We start from the raw sequence: 17,227 nt of genomic DNA on the forward strand, positions 1-17,227 counted from the left end.
TGTTTAACTTGTATAGTCTTGGATGCTGGGTGCCTGCATGTGCTTAGCTACCACCGGGCTGCTATAAGCCTCTCAGGATGGATGTTGAGGAACATGGAGGAGTGTATGTAAAAATATGTCTCTTTGGCATAAGAAATCTTGTGTTCTTTTCAGAGAGATGAGTTTCCACTTAGTCTCTTCCTGAGATAAAGCAAGCTTGAATGTTCATCTTCACAAGTTCCTACAGAAAACTAATATTTAAAATAAACATAGGATTCTTGGTTTGATCTGAAATGTAACAAGCCATCCATGTGGAAGACTACACAATACATAGTACAAAAGCTGTGTCAAACTGATGCAGAGCTGCTTCTAATGTAAACCTCTGTGGCTCCACTGTCTCATAGTAGCTGAAGACCTGGCAAGTTTATCTTAGTTCCCTAAAATTGTAGTCCAAATTAACAGTCACCACAGATCTTCAGGCTGTCCCCTGGTTCTTCCTGCTGTTGCACACATCACATTTGCATTACAGTACAATATGCAAAGACTCTTTGGTACATCACTGTTGATTGGTGAGAGATTACTGCCCTAGCTCAAAGGGTGAGCTTGCTGGAGGATCTGAAGTTACTTTGGGACAATTAGTGCATGGTAACAAGTCTGTGGAAGTCTCACTGCCTGAAGTTTTGATCTGGTTCAGAAGCCCCGACGGACTTGGCCTAGACCTAGAAGGGCGACACTTGTTCACTCTCCTGGGAATTGAAAGTATGTTTCCATTGCCCAGTATGGTATAGTATCCTGAAATTTCTCTAAACGAACTATCGCAAGTCTTGCTTTGATAAGCTTTGGTAAGCTAAGTGTGTGTGTACTGTTTTTCGGTGCAATGCGTGTTATCTAGATAAATACAGGGATGTAGGTTGTAGCCGTGTTGGTCTAAGGACATAGATAGACCTGGTCTGCCTAGATAAATAGTATCTCGCTGTGAATGCTGATGGGTCACTGGTTAACTCTGCCACTTGTTCCTTAGAGGGAGCAGTGATACAATGCTGAACTAAATTCAGATCTGTGATGGTGATCACAGCCTAAAATCTGGCTCTGGAGGGAGAGGGAAATGGATTTCCACCCCACAAGTGTAACAGCTAGTGTCCTGGCTGGGGAGTCCCCTTGAAAAGGCTACCAAGGGTTGAGAGGAGCAGTTAACCTTGAAACACTGACTGTGGTCTGTAAGTCTTTATGGAAGTCAATGTGTAGGAGACTTTCATGGAAGGTAGCAACTCAGAAAAGGATGTGAGGGCCCTGGTTGGCAATCAGTTGAACTCAAGCTCACAGTGCACCTAAGGATGTAGCTAAGGAGTGGTGCAATTTTGCATGTAGAAGCAAGGGAATATCTGGTTGGAGTTGGGAGGTGCTAGAGATGAATAGACTTGTGGCAGATTCTCTTTCACTTGAATTCTTTAGACCAACACCAGGTACCTTATTGGGAGAGATGCTGTATTGCTAGAAAATAAAGGCTTGAGGCAGAATTTTCTGGGTTGATTTTCTTTAGTCTGTGCTGTGTGGGCTAGACCAGAGCGGTCTCTTCTACCTTAGAATTGTTCATATCTGATACTTAAGAGCTATTCAAAATAGGAAATATATTCCATTGGTTTTCAGGTGGTGTGCCTTGTTTGCCAACTTCTGTAGTTAAGTCACAGTTAGTCACTTCCTACACTGAAGCCTAATTGATCGTTAAAGTTGCTCTGAAGTCCTAGGTGCCTATAATGACTTCAAGTTCTTAACAGCTTGCATCCTTTAAACAAAGCAAATTAGTAGAGGCTGTTGCTTGTAGTTCGTTTGTTTTGGTGAGCCTTTCTAGAAGAAAGTCTCAGAATAAGAAAATTCAAATGGGAGCCTGTAGAATATTAACAGGCAACAGCAACACTTGTAAGTAGTCACTCAAGACCTTTCCTCTCCATCAGATAAGACTTCCTGTTACTGCCAGATACTTGTTGTCTAGGATGGGGAATAATGCTTTCCTTGTCCTTTTTAAGAAATAACCACCTTTTATCGTAGGGTGCAGGTGCACAGGTGAGTTGGCATGATCTTAATACACATATGGCCCTTTCCCAAAGGGGGCCAGGGGCTTCAGGCCCCTATATACTTAGCACCCATGTCTTGGAGGATATAACGCAGAACGTTACAAGGTGTGTTGAGACAGTGATGCTGCTTTCTATTAAAGGAATACTGCACTGAGGCCCTTCTACATGGGCAGGTAAAGGCACGATTGGATCTAATGCCTGATCCACACAATCACACCATGCTATACATGCAAGGTAGGAGGTGCAGTTCTGGGATTGCACATTAAATCCACTTGTGCCATACTGCTGGTGCAGGGGGAGCCTGATCCTGGCCTGCTTCTACACAGGCAAGTAGCTGTCTCCCATGTGCAACTGGGGCTGAGAGACCATGCAAATGATGGGGCTTCTGGGACCAGCTATGTCTCAAGGCTGTGTGTGGGGAGCCAGACTGTGAGTCCCATGTGAGCTAAGGGTTTCACACCCCCGTGCAGCCCAGCCTTGGGGACCACAGCAGGTGCAGTTTCCCCAGGGCTTGGGGTTTTCAGCTGAGGAGCTCCTGGCCTGAGAGGAAACCCTGCTACTTGTGTAAATTAAAGCTCAGTAGCTACAAAGTTAGTACATATTTTCAAGGCCTGACTTCATAGCTGGTTGGAGCTCTTTATTGTGTGATAGCTACTTTGCACACGTAGCTGGTCTTAAGGTAATTGTGCAATTAATCAGTTGGGCCTAAATGTAGCAGCTGATGGCCACTGAATAGCAACATCCACACAGGCTTGAGGTGGGGTGCAGGAGAGGGGCGAATACTGTATCCAACAGAAACTGCAGGAAACTTTGGGTAGACTAAATGTGATTGGAGTTCTGTTAGGAACCAGGGATAAAACCTCCATTTCCAAGAGAGATGATGGGGACTCTGATCAGTTCAGGGTGTCAGGCTCTGTTGCATTTTAGCACAAAGACTTCACATGCAGCAGCAGCAGCAGCATGAATGTGATAGGCATCATAAGTCAGCTGGCTGGATTGTTTTGGGATATGAAAAACCATACACTCAGTTATGGAATTAATTTTCTCTCACGGAAAGGTTTCTGTGCTTGTAATAGTTTTCGAAAGGTAAAGCTGATATGCTTATTGCCTGGTTTGCAAGAACCCTTCTCGATTTCATACTCCACAGACTTAGGAGTGAATTCAAATCTTGATGGATGTTCATTACATGGAAATATAATTACTCTCTAGGTGAATTTGGCAATGATGCCTATATTTAAGGTTGCTTGCTTAAGTATTTAACTGAATAGTGTTGGCTAGTGAATAAGGATTGTTATGACCAGCAAGCGGTTTTCAGTATTCACAGAGCTAACAAATTAACTCGGCCAGTAAGGCTAAGCACTTGTCAAAAAGCCCAAGGCAGAATAGACTCAGTCTTTGCAGGTTAGTCTAAGATACACAGATGAAATTGAAACAGAAGTAAACGGACATTCCCTGTTGATTCAGGGAATGTAGCCACATGCCTGCAATGGCTCAGCCCAGAAGCTGTGGGGGGATTAGAGCACTGCTCTCTGGCATACAGCCAGCATGGGCTGTGTGTGTGTTCATTTCCTGCCCCAGAGGTCTCTGGGATTTGTAGTCCAGAATCACAGCAGCAGGACTCTGCAGGGCTGCCCATCACTTCCTCCTCCTGCTTCCAGGTGCCTCTGGGATTTGTAGTCCACAATTGCAGCCAGCAGTAAGTTTTTAGCAGGTCAGGGCAGCTCTGCACACTGGGAAAGGGAAATTTAACCCCTCTCCCTTGCCCCAGACCCTAGCTGGGGTTTGCCTGGGGGGGCTCAGTCCCTGCCTCCCTCCAACCCCAGCCTGGAAAGCATGCTGGGATGCCGGGGGACTGTGATTTAACTTGAACCAGGAAGGGGTCTGGGACAGAAGTTTCATAAACCGGTTTGACCCAAATCAGTTAAGTCTGATACTACATTCAACCAGGTTTATCTTAAACCAGTTTCAGCCATTTTGAAACTGGTTTATGTGCACTGAGCTTCTGTTCTGTTACAGGTTTAAACCAGTTTCTGATGACTGAAATTGGTTTATATGTAACTTATGTCCCTAGACTAAATCAGCAGAAAAAGCTCTTCCCTTCGCTTTGCTCCCAGACATGTCCCATTCATTTCTCTTTAAAACCCTGTTAAATAATTGTCTGTACGTACAGTTGTAGATGCATCACACACAGAGAAGTGTTGTTTGCTTGCATGCCATATTAATCACACCATGATCTATTTTTAGTACATCTAATCTCTCTAATGATGCCCTACATCAAATAATTGTGGCCACAACAGACCTTGCCAGTTGGCAACACAAGATTATGAAACCCTTATGGTCCTGCTGTAGGGTGTAAATTCATTACTGCAGGATAATTCAGATGTGGATCTCATGAGTGTTTGTTACCTCATCTAACTCAGTTCAGAGGTGGTCCCATTTTCCTTTTTTGCCTTCAGACTGTGCCTTGGTGGAGGCTGTGCTGTTCCTGATTAGGGCAGCTAGAAAAGGATGACATTTGAAGCAAGCAAGAAAGCATATTTTTTTTGTATTAAAAAAAATTGCATTCCTGCAAGAGAGGGTAACACTTGTAAATTTTCCATTGCACTCATGATACAAGTTAAGACCCCAAAGAGAGAATCAATGCATGGAATTCAATTTGAACATTAATGCTCATTTTGCAGGAAGGGTGTTCGGTTTATGAACGGGTAGGAATATAGGAGTTGCTATAAAATGTTCCAGCTAGTGTGACTGATAGAGTATCAGATACTTTCAGAGATGTCCAGGAAGTCTCAATGGACCACTGTGAACTAACTTTCCCATTAGATATATTCTTGCCCCTAAGCATTATAGTGATTTGCTTATGTTCTGGAGCATCAGGATTTATAACCCTTATGACTTTTTATAACCTTTATGATTAGAGTGCAACATTTGGGGGTTTATAATTTGTTTTTGTTTTTGTTTTTTTTGTTTTTGTTTTTTTGTTTTTGTTTTTTAAACCAAAGTTTACTATATGCCTCCATATCCCCTGGATATTATATCCAGGGACTTTCATAATGTATACTCATCTTGCATTACTATTAAGGGAAAACATGCTGCATCATGGGATTTGTGGTTGGATTAGAGAGCCCTTCCAGCAGATGAGACTGAGAACATGAGGCACTGATCTCCAATCCCAATTCCCTTGAGATACCATGGCACCATTTTTTTTTCTAATGGACTATTTGGTTTTTAATTTCTTTTGGTCAAAAACCCATTTTCAAATAAACTACAGTTAAATATTATAATCCCTTTTCTCCACCGTCCCCCAAAAAGGGGGGAAAAACCCAGAATTTGTCCTTGAGATGTGCATAATTTGCTATCCAAAATCTGAACTCCCCTCCAAATGCTGAGATCTTTGGAATTTGTCTCCAAGTTTTGCACTGGCACCATATAGTCTCTGTTGCCTGTGGGTTTTTTTCGCAAGAGTGTGCTATAGTTATTGGGAGAAGGAACAGGGATGCTACAGCTCTAATAAACACTACTTTTACAGTTGGCCTTATTTTATGTTTCAGCTTTATTTTCCAATGAAAGGTGAAAATATAACTTTTTTTTTTCCTACTGGTGTTTTAGCCTAGACCTCTTGGTGCAGAGATAAAGTTATTTACCTTACATACATTGCGTTTTTACACTGATTGATGTTAGCACAATGAAAAGGCTTAAGCTGAGCACAGCATTCCTTTTGTACTCTTTAAGAAGAGATTTAACCACAACTTCCCTTTCTAGTTTTCCCTCTGAAAGAACATCAGGAAAAAAGGACTAAATTGGAGGTGAGATCAAAGCTGCCAAACTCTGGATGTACGTGCAGCCCCCAACTTCCAAGTCTGTGATAGATTCAGGGCAAGGACTGATGATGGCTTGATTTGATGGGTTTTTTTAGAATAAATTGACATGACAGTGGATTGCCATTGAATCAACCAGGCATGATTTCAAACGTTTTGTTTCAGAAGCAAGCAAAAGATGCTTTGCATCTCTGAGAGATCAATGCTTTCCCTTTTATTAAACTAACTAACTTGCATGTAACTCATCGTTTCATTTAGCGAAGTTCTGAGGTTCACTGAATTACGCTGGTTATGATGTAGGTGGAAAGATGACTTTGTATTCTGGTTCCCATTAGCAAACATGAAAAGACACTTTATGGGTAGATGGTAGCTAAATTAAAATGTGATTATAACAATTTTGGTAAGTGGTGTTACTTGTTATGTAGCTGCAGGTTGATGTTTCTCAATATGGCAAATAGGAAAAAAAAGAGGTCACTATCAAGAGTTACTGCAAGGTCTCATCAGAAGACTGCATGTCTGTCTTCTCCCCCCACAAGCCTGAAGGCCAACTACTACAGTAACACTGTGGGTAAATGTTGAATTTTTTTACTGGAGACTCGTCTATTTATTGCAGCAGATAATCGGTGCAGGCATTAATGTCCCTTGAAGTGTGGTGTCAGGCCTAGATATTCATGACAAATTGCACTGTTGTTGTTCTCATTCTTCAGGTAACCTAAAGGCATGTTAAACAAGTTACCAAAATGATAGGTGTAGAATAGCCTTTGAAATAGAGGCTGGAAGTAAGAAATGTCTGGAAGTAAGAAATAGGCACTATTTACGGGCTGGCTGTTAATTTATATTGAAACACTGACCCTTCTGCCATGATAAACATACTGATGTTAATCCACTTCAGTCTCTTTCAAAAGCTGGAAAAAAAGGTGGCATAGGAAAGAAGTGAGGAAGAATTGTAGAACAAAATTGTATTTTCTGTTGGCTCTGTATGGTTTTTTATATAAAATGTAGGTTGCAAAGGAACTGGCAAACTGCTGCTGAATGGTAGGAGCCATTGATTATTTCCCATGCTTTTTCCTCTAGTCATGCTCTTCTCACACTGTCCTCTTATTTATAGCAGGAGAAGGGGTTATCGCTGCATGCTGTTAATGTTGATGAGCCAGATGGGTGGCCTTGGCAGTAATTAACAGCAAGATGGCAAAAATGTGCCGCTACTGAAAAGGAGATGGGTGTGGGGGGGTGGAAATCGTTGTCCTGCTTCCATTTTTGAATGGCTGGCTGACATCTAATTATGCCGTGGTGCTGGCTGGCTTATACCTGTGGAATGAAAAGACTTTGCAGAAATCACTTTGCAGTTATGCAAAGGCTGGGGTCCTGAAGGATTAAGAAATGGCTTTGTTTTGATTTATGATCCCAGAATAGCAGCCGCATGCTGGCAAACATTAGCTCCAAAGCAAGGGTAATCAAAGCAAATGTGACGAGAGACTGGAGGGAAATGTAATGAATTAATGAGCTGCCACACTTGGTTTCTCTTTTTTCCCTGTTTTCCATAAAAAAGCAAGGTAATGTTTTCTTCCAAGGCAATGTTATCTTGTAATGCAAGAGCGTAATATAGGTAATGACATGGCATTATCAATCTGAACTTTGCACAGAGCCTAATCTTTAATAAACATAACATCTAATCTTGCAAGCATTTCTAATGTGGCATATGGCAAAATCTTCTCCTTCTGTAAAATTAGTGCAGGTCCATTGCTTGCAAGGAAGATGTATAAGCTTATATCAGTAGAGAATTTGGCACAGAAGTGCTTGCTACCCTGAGACGTCCCATATTAGCAAGTATTACACCTGGTTGCAGGCATTTGCAGTATTGGATCCATTGATTCAGAAGCGATGCCTGTCCTAAAGAGCTAACAAATATGTTAGTTGAGACAAAGAATTGCTATACAGGATGGTAGTATAATAGTTCTGGAAAAGGTCAGATGAAGAGGGATTATTGGAGAAGAGAAGGTAAAGCACGTTTCTAGGAGTGGATTTTAAGGAAGGATTGGGAGGCCAGGCCTTGATGAGAGAGAGGTTGGAGTCTGCGATGGGGTTATGGTATGTGTTAGATCTTGAAAATGTGGGTTAAATGAAGCTTATGGTTGGGATATAGAGACGAGTCAGGAATTTTGTTGAAATACATATTTTTTTTTTCAACAGAAGATGCCAATTCCATGAGAATTGCCAATGAGGAAAAATGATTTTGTTCCAGACAGAAATTTTCTGTTGGGAGAATCAAAATAGTTAATTTTAGGCCACTCTAGCCTGATTAACCTGTTATGGTATCTTGGCTTAGGTAATTTTTGTTCTTCATGCCCCCGCTCTACTCTGTTGGCTAGGATCAGGGTTTGGATGTTATCTCGCAGAATGCACTGCAGTTTCCTCCCCGATTTGAAAGGATATGATCACGAGGGAATGCACGGGGTACTGGAAGCCCAGTTCATAAAAGAATAGGGGCATGAAACAGTCCAAGTACAACTTCTGTGAAAATTGTCAGCTTCAGAGAGAAACAAGTTCGTATTAATCCAGGCTAAAGTATTTTAATTTTGTTAAAACCCCCCCAAAACTAAGAGGAGTGGGGTGGGAAGAGGTCAAAAAAAAATCTTGACATTTCTTAATTGATTTTTTGTTTTTGTTTTTTATGTTCTGTGTAAATTTTTTTATCTTTAATTTTTATCCCATTTTGAGGTGAAAACCAACTTTTAAAATATTAGAATTTCTCATGGGAAGGAAATTACATTTTTTCCCCCGAAACTGAGCTAGTGGGTAAAGGAAAAATAAACTTAATTCAGAGGCCCAGATCGAGGTGGGATGTTCAGATGTGCTTGTTAGTGTTTCTTGTGTCAACATGCAACGTTACCATCCACAGGAAATGCAGTTAATAAAAGAGAATGACAGCAATGAAGCTAGTGATAAAAGCATTTGAATTAGTTCTAACACCTTCATGTTTGAAATGGAAATATAAAGAATTTCAGCAGTCCTGATCCCCAAAAAAATAAAAATAAAGTAGCTTGTCCTTCAGGCATTTTGCTGTACACTGTGGAGGGACACAGCATGAGTCCCCAAATTTTATATTAATCGGGCACAATGCTCAATTAGTTCCTGCTTCATGTGCTTTTCTAGCTTAAATTAAAGGAAGTCCTCTTAAATTTGGGAGTGCTTCACTGTGAATTGACATTATTTAATAGGGAACAAAATTAGTATTTCCATGTTTTTGAATATTAAGCTAAATTAGCAAGGTGTTGCTCCATGGATGCCATTTTCAATAGCTGTATTGGGACACGGTCAGTTTACGTTGTTTTATATGTATATCAAGTGGGCTATATGAGTAACAGTATTACCTGGACAGTAGAAGAAGCAATACCAGTTCGATAGAAAGGTAAGTTTTCTTTGACTGATTAAACCATCTCACATTTTTTTGCCCCATTGTCAAGGCATGTCAAAGCAAATACACTTGTCTCGTCTCTCTGACATCCAATATCCACAATTCCATTAGATCACCTGTTCTTCCAAGAGCTGCTTTATATATGTTTTATATGGGTTGTTCTTGTTTTTTCTTTTCATTTCTCCTTCCCAGAGGCTAACAGGAAGGAGTCCATATATTGTACTGTCTTGTTAGGAATTTGCTGTAGAATAACATTCCTGTAGGCTCCTAATGACTGAGGAGGCCTGAGATGCCCAGTAGAAACAACTGATGTTTGGGCTTGCTCTGACGTGCAAGTGACTCTTTGATCACCCCCAGTGCCAAATACTAGGGGCTCCGTTCTTAACTGTGTCAAATTCTGGCAGCTGGGAACTGTTCAAGATGTGCGGAAATCCTGTGTATTCCCAGACATTTGGACATCCTGTGTACGTTGCCTCTACAAGAGAAGGTTCAGATGGATAGTGTAGAAGCTGCTGTGCCAACTCTATGCCCCAGTAATATTCTCCTGTATGGCTGAGCTTTGCATCTGGAGTCTGGCCAAAGAATCCTTATCAGACCTGTATGCTCTGAGTCCCATCATGTAGAGCAGTCCTAGTCCAGTTTTCTTGGTTCACAAAGCAGCAGACCTTAAAAAAGCAGGTCATTTTGATTTACAATGTATGCCCACATCTGCTTTGGTCTGCAGTGGGTATTCTGGTGTGTACCCCGCCACTAGGATAGCTGCGTTGCACTTGGCTTTGCTATGTAAGGCCGTTCTCCAGGTTGGTGTTTCTCAAGCTGGTGACCTCTTATTCAAAGCAAAACAATTTTTGTTCTTTTTATTTTTGTTTAAATATAGTAAATATATTGCTCATGCTATCTAATCTCAGTGTGTTTCAAGAGGTTGATGGAGAAGAGTTGGCCTCGAGGGAGTCCAGATGTATACGGAGTGAGATGTTCTTTCCTGTGGTTTGCAATAGACTTTTAAACACAAGTTGCCTTTCATGATGTCCTTAGTGTGGGTGGGGGAAAGTTAGAGACTCGTCGTTTAAAAAGCATTGCTCTAGATGGATGTGTCTTCCCTTCTCAAGCAGGTTTAATTCAGATCCAATCCCAAGAATTCAATCCTTTGTAGGTTTAATGCAGTGGAGGGAAAGATAATAATGCCTACAGTAGTAACATTTCACTTTGCTTCTTGGTATTTTTTTAAATGGAAAGACTTTTTTGCAAATTTCTCACCAGTGGAGATGGGGGAACAGGAAGAGAAATAATAAAGGAACTTTGCTGTGCTCTAAAAATAGGCATATTCAGCCATCCCCAAACAGCCTGGAGTTGTAATGAATACCAGCCTGTGCAGCTCTGGACACTCTTCTACTTCCTGTTTTTATTGCAGACTCACTGAGGGATCTTACATAGAGATCTGAATCTTATTGTACAAAGCAATGCATGAATGCATAGTACGAAGGTGGTGCCTGCCCCAGAGAGCCCAGAGTCTATTCGCATGTGATGATCTGTCCAAAGGACGAGGTACTGATTATGTAACTTGGCAGACGCAGGTGTTTTTCAGCTTCAGTCGATGTGCAGTTAAACATCTAGCGGTGGAAAAGCCAGATGGGTATTTTGGAAATTCAGTCCAAAAGGCTCTTATTCTCAGATCTCTTGTGCCAATAGTCAGCCCAAAGAGACTCGTTAGAGTTGAGATGCAGCCCCCTGACGAGAGAAGCTCGTAACGGGAGTGTAGGGCTGACATGACTAGGTGTGAATGCACCGCTGTAATAAACATTTTCATTTTCTACCAAATGTTTTTGCATTCTGAATTCCTACATGGGTTGCGGTGAGAGATTAACATGGCAATTAGGCAGCTGTCTAATGAAAGAGCGGTTCAGAGACCATCGGCACATCTCTTTAGGACAGAATTTTTTTTTTGTTTCCCTGTTTGGGTTCCAGGAGGAAGGCTCAACCTTTTGATCATCAGAATTTTTTTCCTCTCAGTGTGAGAGAACAAGGAGAACTTTTGGTTTTTGTTTGAAGAAAGATTTCTGATCTACTTGCGAAGAGTCCTTTCTCCCCCCCCATTAGAAATTCTTAGGTTAAATATGGCCCCAGCTGTAGGGGTCTATTGTATCCATGTTGAGGTCTAGGAAAGAAGCAGATACAGCCTCATCTGCATAGAAGATTAAACAAATTAATTTTGTTAAAATCCATATATAAATGAGAAATTGAGTAGCTCATCTGAATTTCTTGGCTTATTTACGTTTAAATATAAATGATGGGCCTGATCTTCTTTATCGTAAGGGTTGCCAGAATCTGGAACGGGCGCCCAAGGGAGGTTGTGCTCTCCCCTACCCTGGGGGTCTTTAAGAGGAGACCAGACAAGCACCTGGCTGGGGTCGTCTGCCCCAGCGCTCTTACCTGCCTAGGCAGGGGGTTGGACTTGATGACCTAGTGGAGGTCTCTTCCGACCCTAAACATCTGTGAAATCTCTGATCCTGGTCTTCCCATTGGTTTGAATGGGGAGCTGCAAACTGACATACTCTAGATAAGGCTGTTCTACGATGCCTTGGCAGGACATTAAATAAGTTGGTGTATGTAAAATGTATTAAAGAGGGGGAAAATTGGGGTAATGTTAATTAGCCTAGGAAAATTGTGAACAATTTCTAGCTTTCTCTCAGCATGTGGTAAAGCTCTCTGTGATCTGTAGATGGCCAGGCCAGTATCATATGGCGTATTTCAACTATTGCAGATATTTTTCATTTCCCAGTTCCAAACTGTCAGGTAGCCTCTACTGCGGGGGTGGGCAAAATGCAGCCTGCCGGCCAGATGCGGCCTGCCAGGCCATTCTATCCGGCCCGTCGGGCCCTTAAAAATTTAGAAAATTTGCCTATTGTGCGGCCCTTGATGTTTTGTCAAAACTCAGTAAGTGGCCCTCTGCCCAACATAATTGCCCACCCCGCTGTACTGCATGCAGGTAAAACAGATTGGGATGTTTGAGGGATGAATGAAGTGATTTCAGAACGGGTAGTTTTCCTTTTTTATAGCTGCATATGCTTTTTATAACACGTTTGGGCTTTCTGAGCTTTGTTACTATGAGACTTACTTTGCTATTCCAGAATGCTTTGGTCTTCCTATCTTCAAAGGCTAAGATTTATATTGAAAACTTGAGAAACACTTTTTTTCTTTGGTTGACAACAAAGAAAACAATTTTCTTTGCTCATTTGAGGAGTCTGCTTAGGGAGTGGAAATTAAGTGTTCTATGTCCAATATGTTTACAAAAAGCTGTGGAATAAATTTAGCTTAAATGTTAGCTGCCAAAAGGACATGCTGTTTTACTGCCTTAAAAAAATCCTGCGCAGTTCAAGAACAAATTTGGATGTGAAATGGCCTAAAAAATTACCTGGGTGGAATTTTTCTTTTCTTGGTCTCTTCAAGTCACTCCATTAGGTGAAAGTGTCTGCTGAACTTCAACCGAGGGCTTTAAAAAAAAACCCCCAAAAAATCAAATTGAGATGTGTAGTGAGCTTTTCATGGCAGTGAAAATTCTACATTTCAAATGGCTTTCTGATTTAGGCTAAAGTATGCACATTGGCCAAAATGATCCTCTTGATAATGAACAATGTCGGAGTTCATTGATTTTTCTTGTTTTAGCTGGGAGAGGAGACCCACACTGTGTTGCGCTAACAAGTGTCTGTTTTTATTTCTAGTTGGCACCCGCAGGTTCAGTGGCGCTCAGTGGCACATGCAGCACGTCATTAATGATTCTGTGGAGAGCTCCGATGATGAATTCTTTGATGCACGAGGTTAGTACGCTGGTTGTGTTTTCACCCTCCTTTCTGTGGAGTGTTACAGCAATAAAATAAATAGCTTGAGTTTGTTTTTTTTCGGTTTTTGTTTTTTTTAATTTTAAATTGTAATCTACCTCCCAAGGTGATTTTGATAGCTTAAAATCCTTGTTCTCCTTCTCACCCTTTTAATTTCATCCGTGCAGTTTAAAATTCACATGCGAGTGTGTCCACCGAAATGAATGGGGGAACTAAGAAGGTGGTAATGTGTAGGGTAGGCACAGTGTAGAAAGAGCTATTTTGAATAGCAGAAGCTGTCTAGTTGGAATTTAGCCTGGGCTAATTCACCCTGCTTGCTTCTGACTAGCTCAAGCATATCTAGAGGGCGTTTACAGTCTAGAACCTGGATATACCCTTAAGCCTGATCTAAGGGCCTGAACCTGGAGGGTCCCGATTATCTGTCAAACATCATTTTTGTTGGTCTTCGGTCACGAGTGTATCGCAAGTATTGTGCATGTAATGTACTACTCCTAATAAAGTCTCAGCTGCTTGCACTCAGTCCTTTGACAAAGCAGACCCTAGACTTTCATTCTGTAGTTGACAGAATATCTCCTGGATAGGGGATGAGTGAAAACCAAGGAAATGGTACTTTGGGGTGTGAGCCGTAATAAATGTGGATATAACCGGGTCATTCACAATGCCTGTTTCTCCTTCTATAACCACCTGAGGAGCTCTAAAGAACCCAGCCAACTTTTTTATCACCAGCTGTAGTAGGCTTTGTTTCGGGCTGGGGCTGATTTGTGGTTTTTTTCTGCAGGACACTGAAAGGGCTGTGAGTCCAACTGAAAGATTTCCTCTTCAAACTTTACCCTTTGTTTCTGCCCTGAGAATAAAAAGGCCTGCGGGAGAGGATTATTTTTTTTATTGTGAAATCTGGTTGTAGTCGTTTTGTACCGTGGGGGTCTCCAGAAGGAGGCTAGACAGTCACCTAGCCGGGGTCGTTTGACCCCAGCATCCTTTCTTGCCCATGGCAGGGGGTCGGACTTGATGATCTTTTCAGGTCCCTTCCGACCCTATCAACTGTGAAACTATGGATTGCTGAGGCAAAATTATGCTCTTCTACACCCCAATAAATGGGACCTCAAGTTGCTTTGAATGCCTGGATTCAAGGGCTGAAGACCAGTGAGCTAAAAATAATGAACTTTCTCTGGATTTGTAGCAAATGCTGACTTTGCTTTGACTTTAAAAAAAAAAAATCAATCTTATTCCACCCCAATGTGCTTGGTTACAAAGTGTGCATGCATCATGCATGTGTATGGCTTGTTTTGTGTTCTGCTTCCCAAACCATCCGTACCCCCACCAAGAAAAAAAAGAAGCCTAAACCAAACCCACAGGCCGCAGCTAAAATCATTGATGATGCATGCGGGTGCACATGCAGCCCCTGAGATTGGCGGTGCACCCCCTGCGATCAGCCACTGCTGATGCTGCCAGTGGCGCCTGTGGGCAGTCACCACTTGCCACCCCACCCTTGCTGTCGATATTGGTGGTGGTATCTGCAGGTAGTTGCCGACTGCTGGTCGCTGCTCACCTTCCTCCCCCACTTGCCACCGCCATGCCACCACTGCCTGCGGGCGGTCACTGTGCCCCCCCAGCCTCCGGGAGCACGCGGCATTCATGGCTAAAATGCCAAGGTGCTTGTTTGAAAGCACAAAAAAGAAATGCAAAACTCTAGGTTCAGAGATGATGAGACCACCTAAGAATTTGCACCCAAAACCCCCCAAAAAACTTTTTCTGCAAGCTTCTGGGCACATGTGCTCTTCCTCAGGCTCAGGGAAAATTAAAGATGGTAAAAAGTCCCCACAGGTAGGCATTAAACTTCATTTTTGCACAGAGGAAGCTGAAGGTGGAAGTCTATTCCTCTGGGTTCATGAGAGTCTTTGTGAGTTGCTCTTTGATGTGCAGATAAGGCAGGATTCCTCCCCTGGTGGTATTAGATGGCAGAAAGGCAGGAAGGTGTAGAAATCTTTCTTGTTGTTCGGTAATGAAGTTTAAGTCCAAAATGTGTTTGAAAGCACATGCATTTTTGTGTGATTTGCTTTCAGTAATAGTACGCTTAGCAGACTTTTTTGCTTTCTTTGTGCAAAAACATTTTGATGCTTTGCAAAGAGAATGGATATTTTACTTCTAATAGCTGAGGCTGTCATTAAATTTCCCCATCTGTTGATATTTACAGTACGGAGTGGAGGTTTTCCAAATGTTTCTTCTCTCAGGCTGAATGTGGCTACTTCTGAGGAGATCAAATTAATCTTATGGATTTATAGGTGCCGGCTTTATTATTGTATGATGGTTGGATGTCTGGAAATGATTGATGGTGCTACAAAAGGTAATTGGTACTTTTAGGCAGTATTTGGGACTTGCATTGTCTGCTGTCTCACAATAAGCTCTCATAGTTCATAATGTTTTTCTTCTCCTTAGCAGGACTGGTGGAGAACCAGCCAGTTTTCATTAGAGTGCCACCTGTCGGGTTTTCACACTGACATATGTTTTGAGTTCAAAGTCGGCATGAAAGAGATGTTGTTTTGTCAAGTTTTTGGTTGCTTCAGAAATATTTGGGAGGAGGATGGGGAAGAATGAAACATCTGCTGCAAGAAAAAGATGATGCTACAAAATGGAAATCTACAATACATTGAATGTTACAGGGTTCTGTAAGAATTGTGCTTTCCATTTTTGCTTTCTGCTTGGGGTAGCTGTACGAGTCAGGCCAGGCTGGAAAGTGGAAGAGAAGGTTTCTGATTGGAGAGTTACATTTTTCACTATCAATAAGAAAATCTTTGGTTTCTAAACCAAACCAGTAACAATGTATTTGGTAGTGTTAGAATGGCGTTGTAGCCACTCTGGTTAAGGAACTGTGTAAGAGGCAAGGAATTTTTGGGGTGATAATTTGGAGGGGAAAAAAAAAGTGTCGGACCACCTGCATAGTTGGGATAAAGTTTGCTTCTCGCATCCTGTTCCCATGCTCAGATTTGGGTCCCGAGATGGGCACATACAAACAACCAACAGTTTTGTAGTCTTAGTGAAGGTCTTGTTAGTATATGTGGGCAGACCAGCAGGTGTTCTGTAGTCTAAAGATTTTCTTCACACTTGCACATGGTCACCTGAAGAAGAATGCCTTGCATTTGAAAGCTTGTCTAACTTAATCCCAGCTATGCATTTGGTCCAATAAAAATCAGTCCCCCAAACCTTTGCCTCTAGCATAACAATGCATTCAAAATTTGATCTCAAAACTCAGTGGAATTTTCTGGTCTTGTTCCTTGTGTATGCTGTTGGAGTTGCACGTTGAAGAACAAAATATAAGGGGGCTCAGGAGTTGAAACTTTGAGTCAGAAGGGGTACACATTTAAAAATTTTGAAAACCCCTGCCCTAGAGCACTTGCACATATTGTTCTCAGACACTGTGTTGTATACAGTCTATTTCAGGATGACTCGAAAGTTAATGAAAAGTGATTGAAAGCAATCCCGTATGTTGGGACATGTAGGTGTGTGAAACTGTATCCCGCCTGGGGTTTGGTATGTTTTTACCCTGTCTGAGTTACCTGTTATTGCTTCCTGGATCCCAGAAGCACAAAAAATTTCATTGCTATTTGGAGGGAATAAACTTTGCTGGCTGGAATATTGGCTGCCTTATAAAAGTAACAGCCTAACCGAAGGTGCGTCCAATAGCATTTGGGACTGATTTTATGGAACATGAGGAGTAATGCAGTGAATCAGAGCAGTGCCACATACAGTCGCATTTAAGCAAGATTGTTGCTAGACGAACGTTAACGTAATTTCCTGGATAAAATGCATACAGGGATTTTGTGGCTGACAATTGTGTTAGAAGATTGTTATAAAATGCTGCTGTAGGGGACTCAGGTGGGCGGCTTATAAAGCACAGTTTGTCTAGAATGCTTTGGGGAAGGAATAATTTTTAATACAGATTTCAGGTCAGGATATGTCTTATCCCATAGAGAAATCAAAATATGGAACTCACATTTTTTCTCAAACGGATTCAAGATGTGTTTTTGTTTGTTTGTTTGTTTTATATCCCAAATCTGTCTCTGTAGGAGCTCACTCACTCAAGGAAGGAGACATTCCTTAGGACAAAGT

The 17,227-nt window shown here is 41.7% G+C and overlaps 1 protein-coding gene across 6 annotated transcripts in view; it reads left to right on the top strand.

Moving 5' to 3' along the window:
• The window catches only part of PITPNM3 (PITPNM family member 3), a 334,273-nt gene that overhangs the window by 85,705 nt on the left and 231,341 nt on the right, over window positions 1-17,227 (top strand). For all 6 annotated transcript variants that reach the window (XM_090025435.1, XM_090025432.1, XM_090025430.1 and 3 more), the window contains exon 2: window positions 13,004-13,099. In XM_090025435.1, coding sequence (XP_089881561.1) covers window positions 13,004-13,099 — 96 coding nt within the window. The remainder of the gene's footprint in view (window positions 1-13,003; window positions 13,100-17,227) is intronic.

The sequence above is a fragment of the Crocodylus siamensis genome, chromosome 13 (assembly GCF_052110815.1).
Source record: "Crocodylus siamensis isolate JL-2025a chromosome 13, ASM5211081v1, whole genome shotgun sequence".
Classification (NCBI taxonomy): Eukaryota; Metazoa; Chordata; order Crocodylia; family Crocodylidae; genus Crocodylus; species Crocodylus siamensis.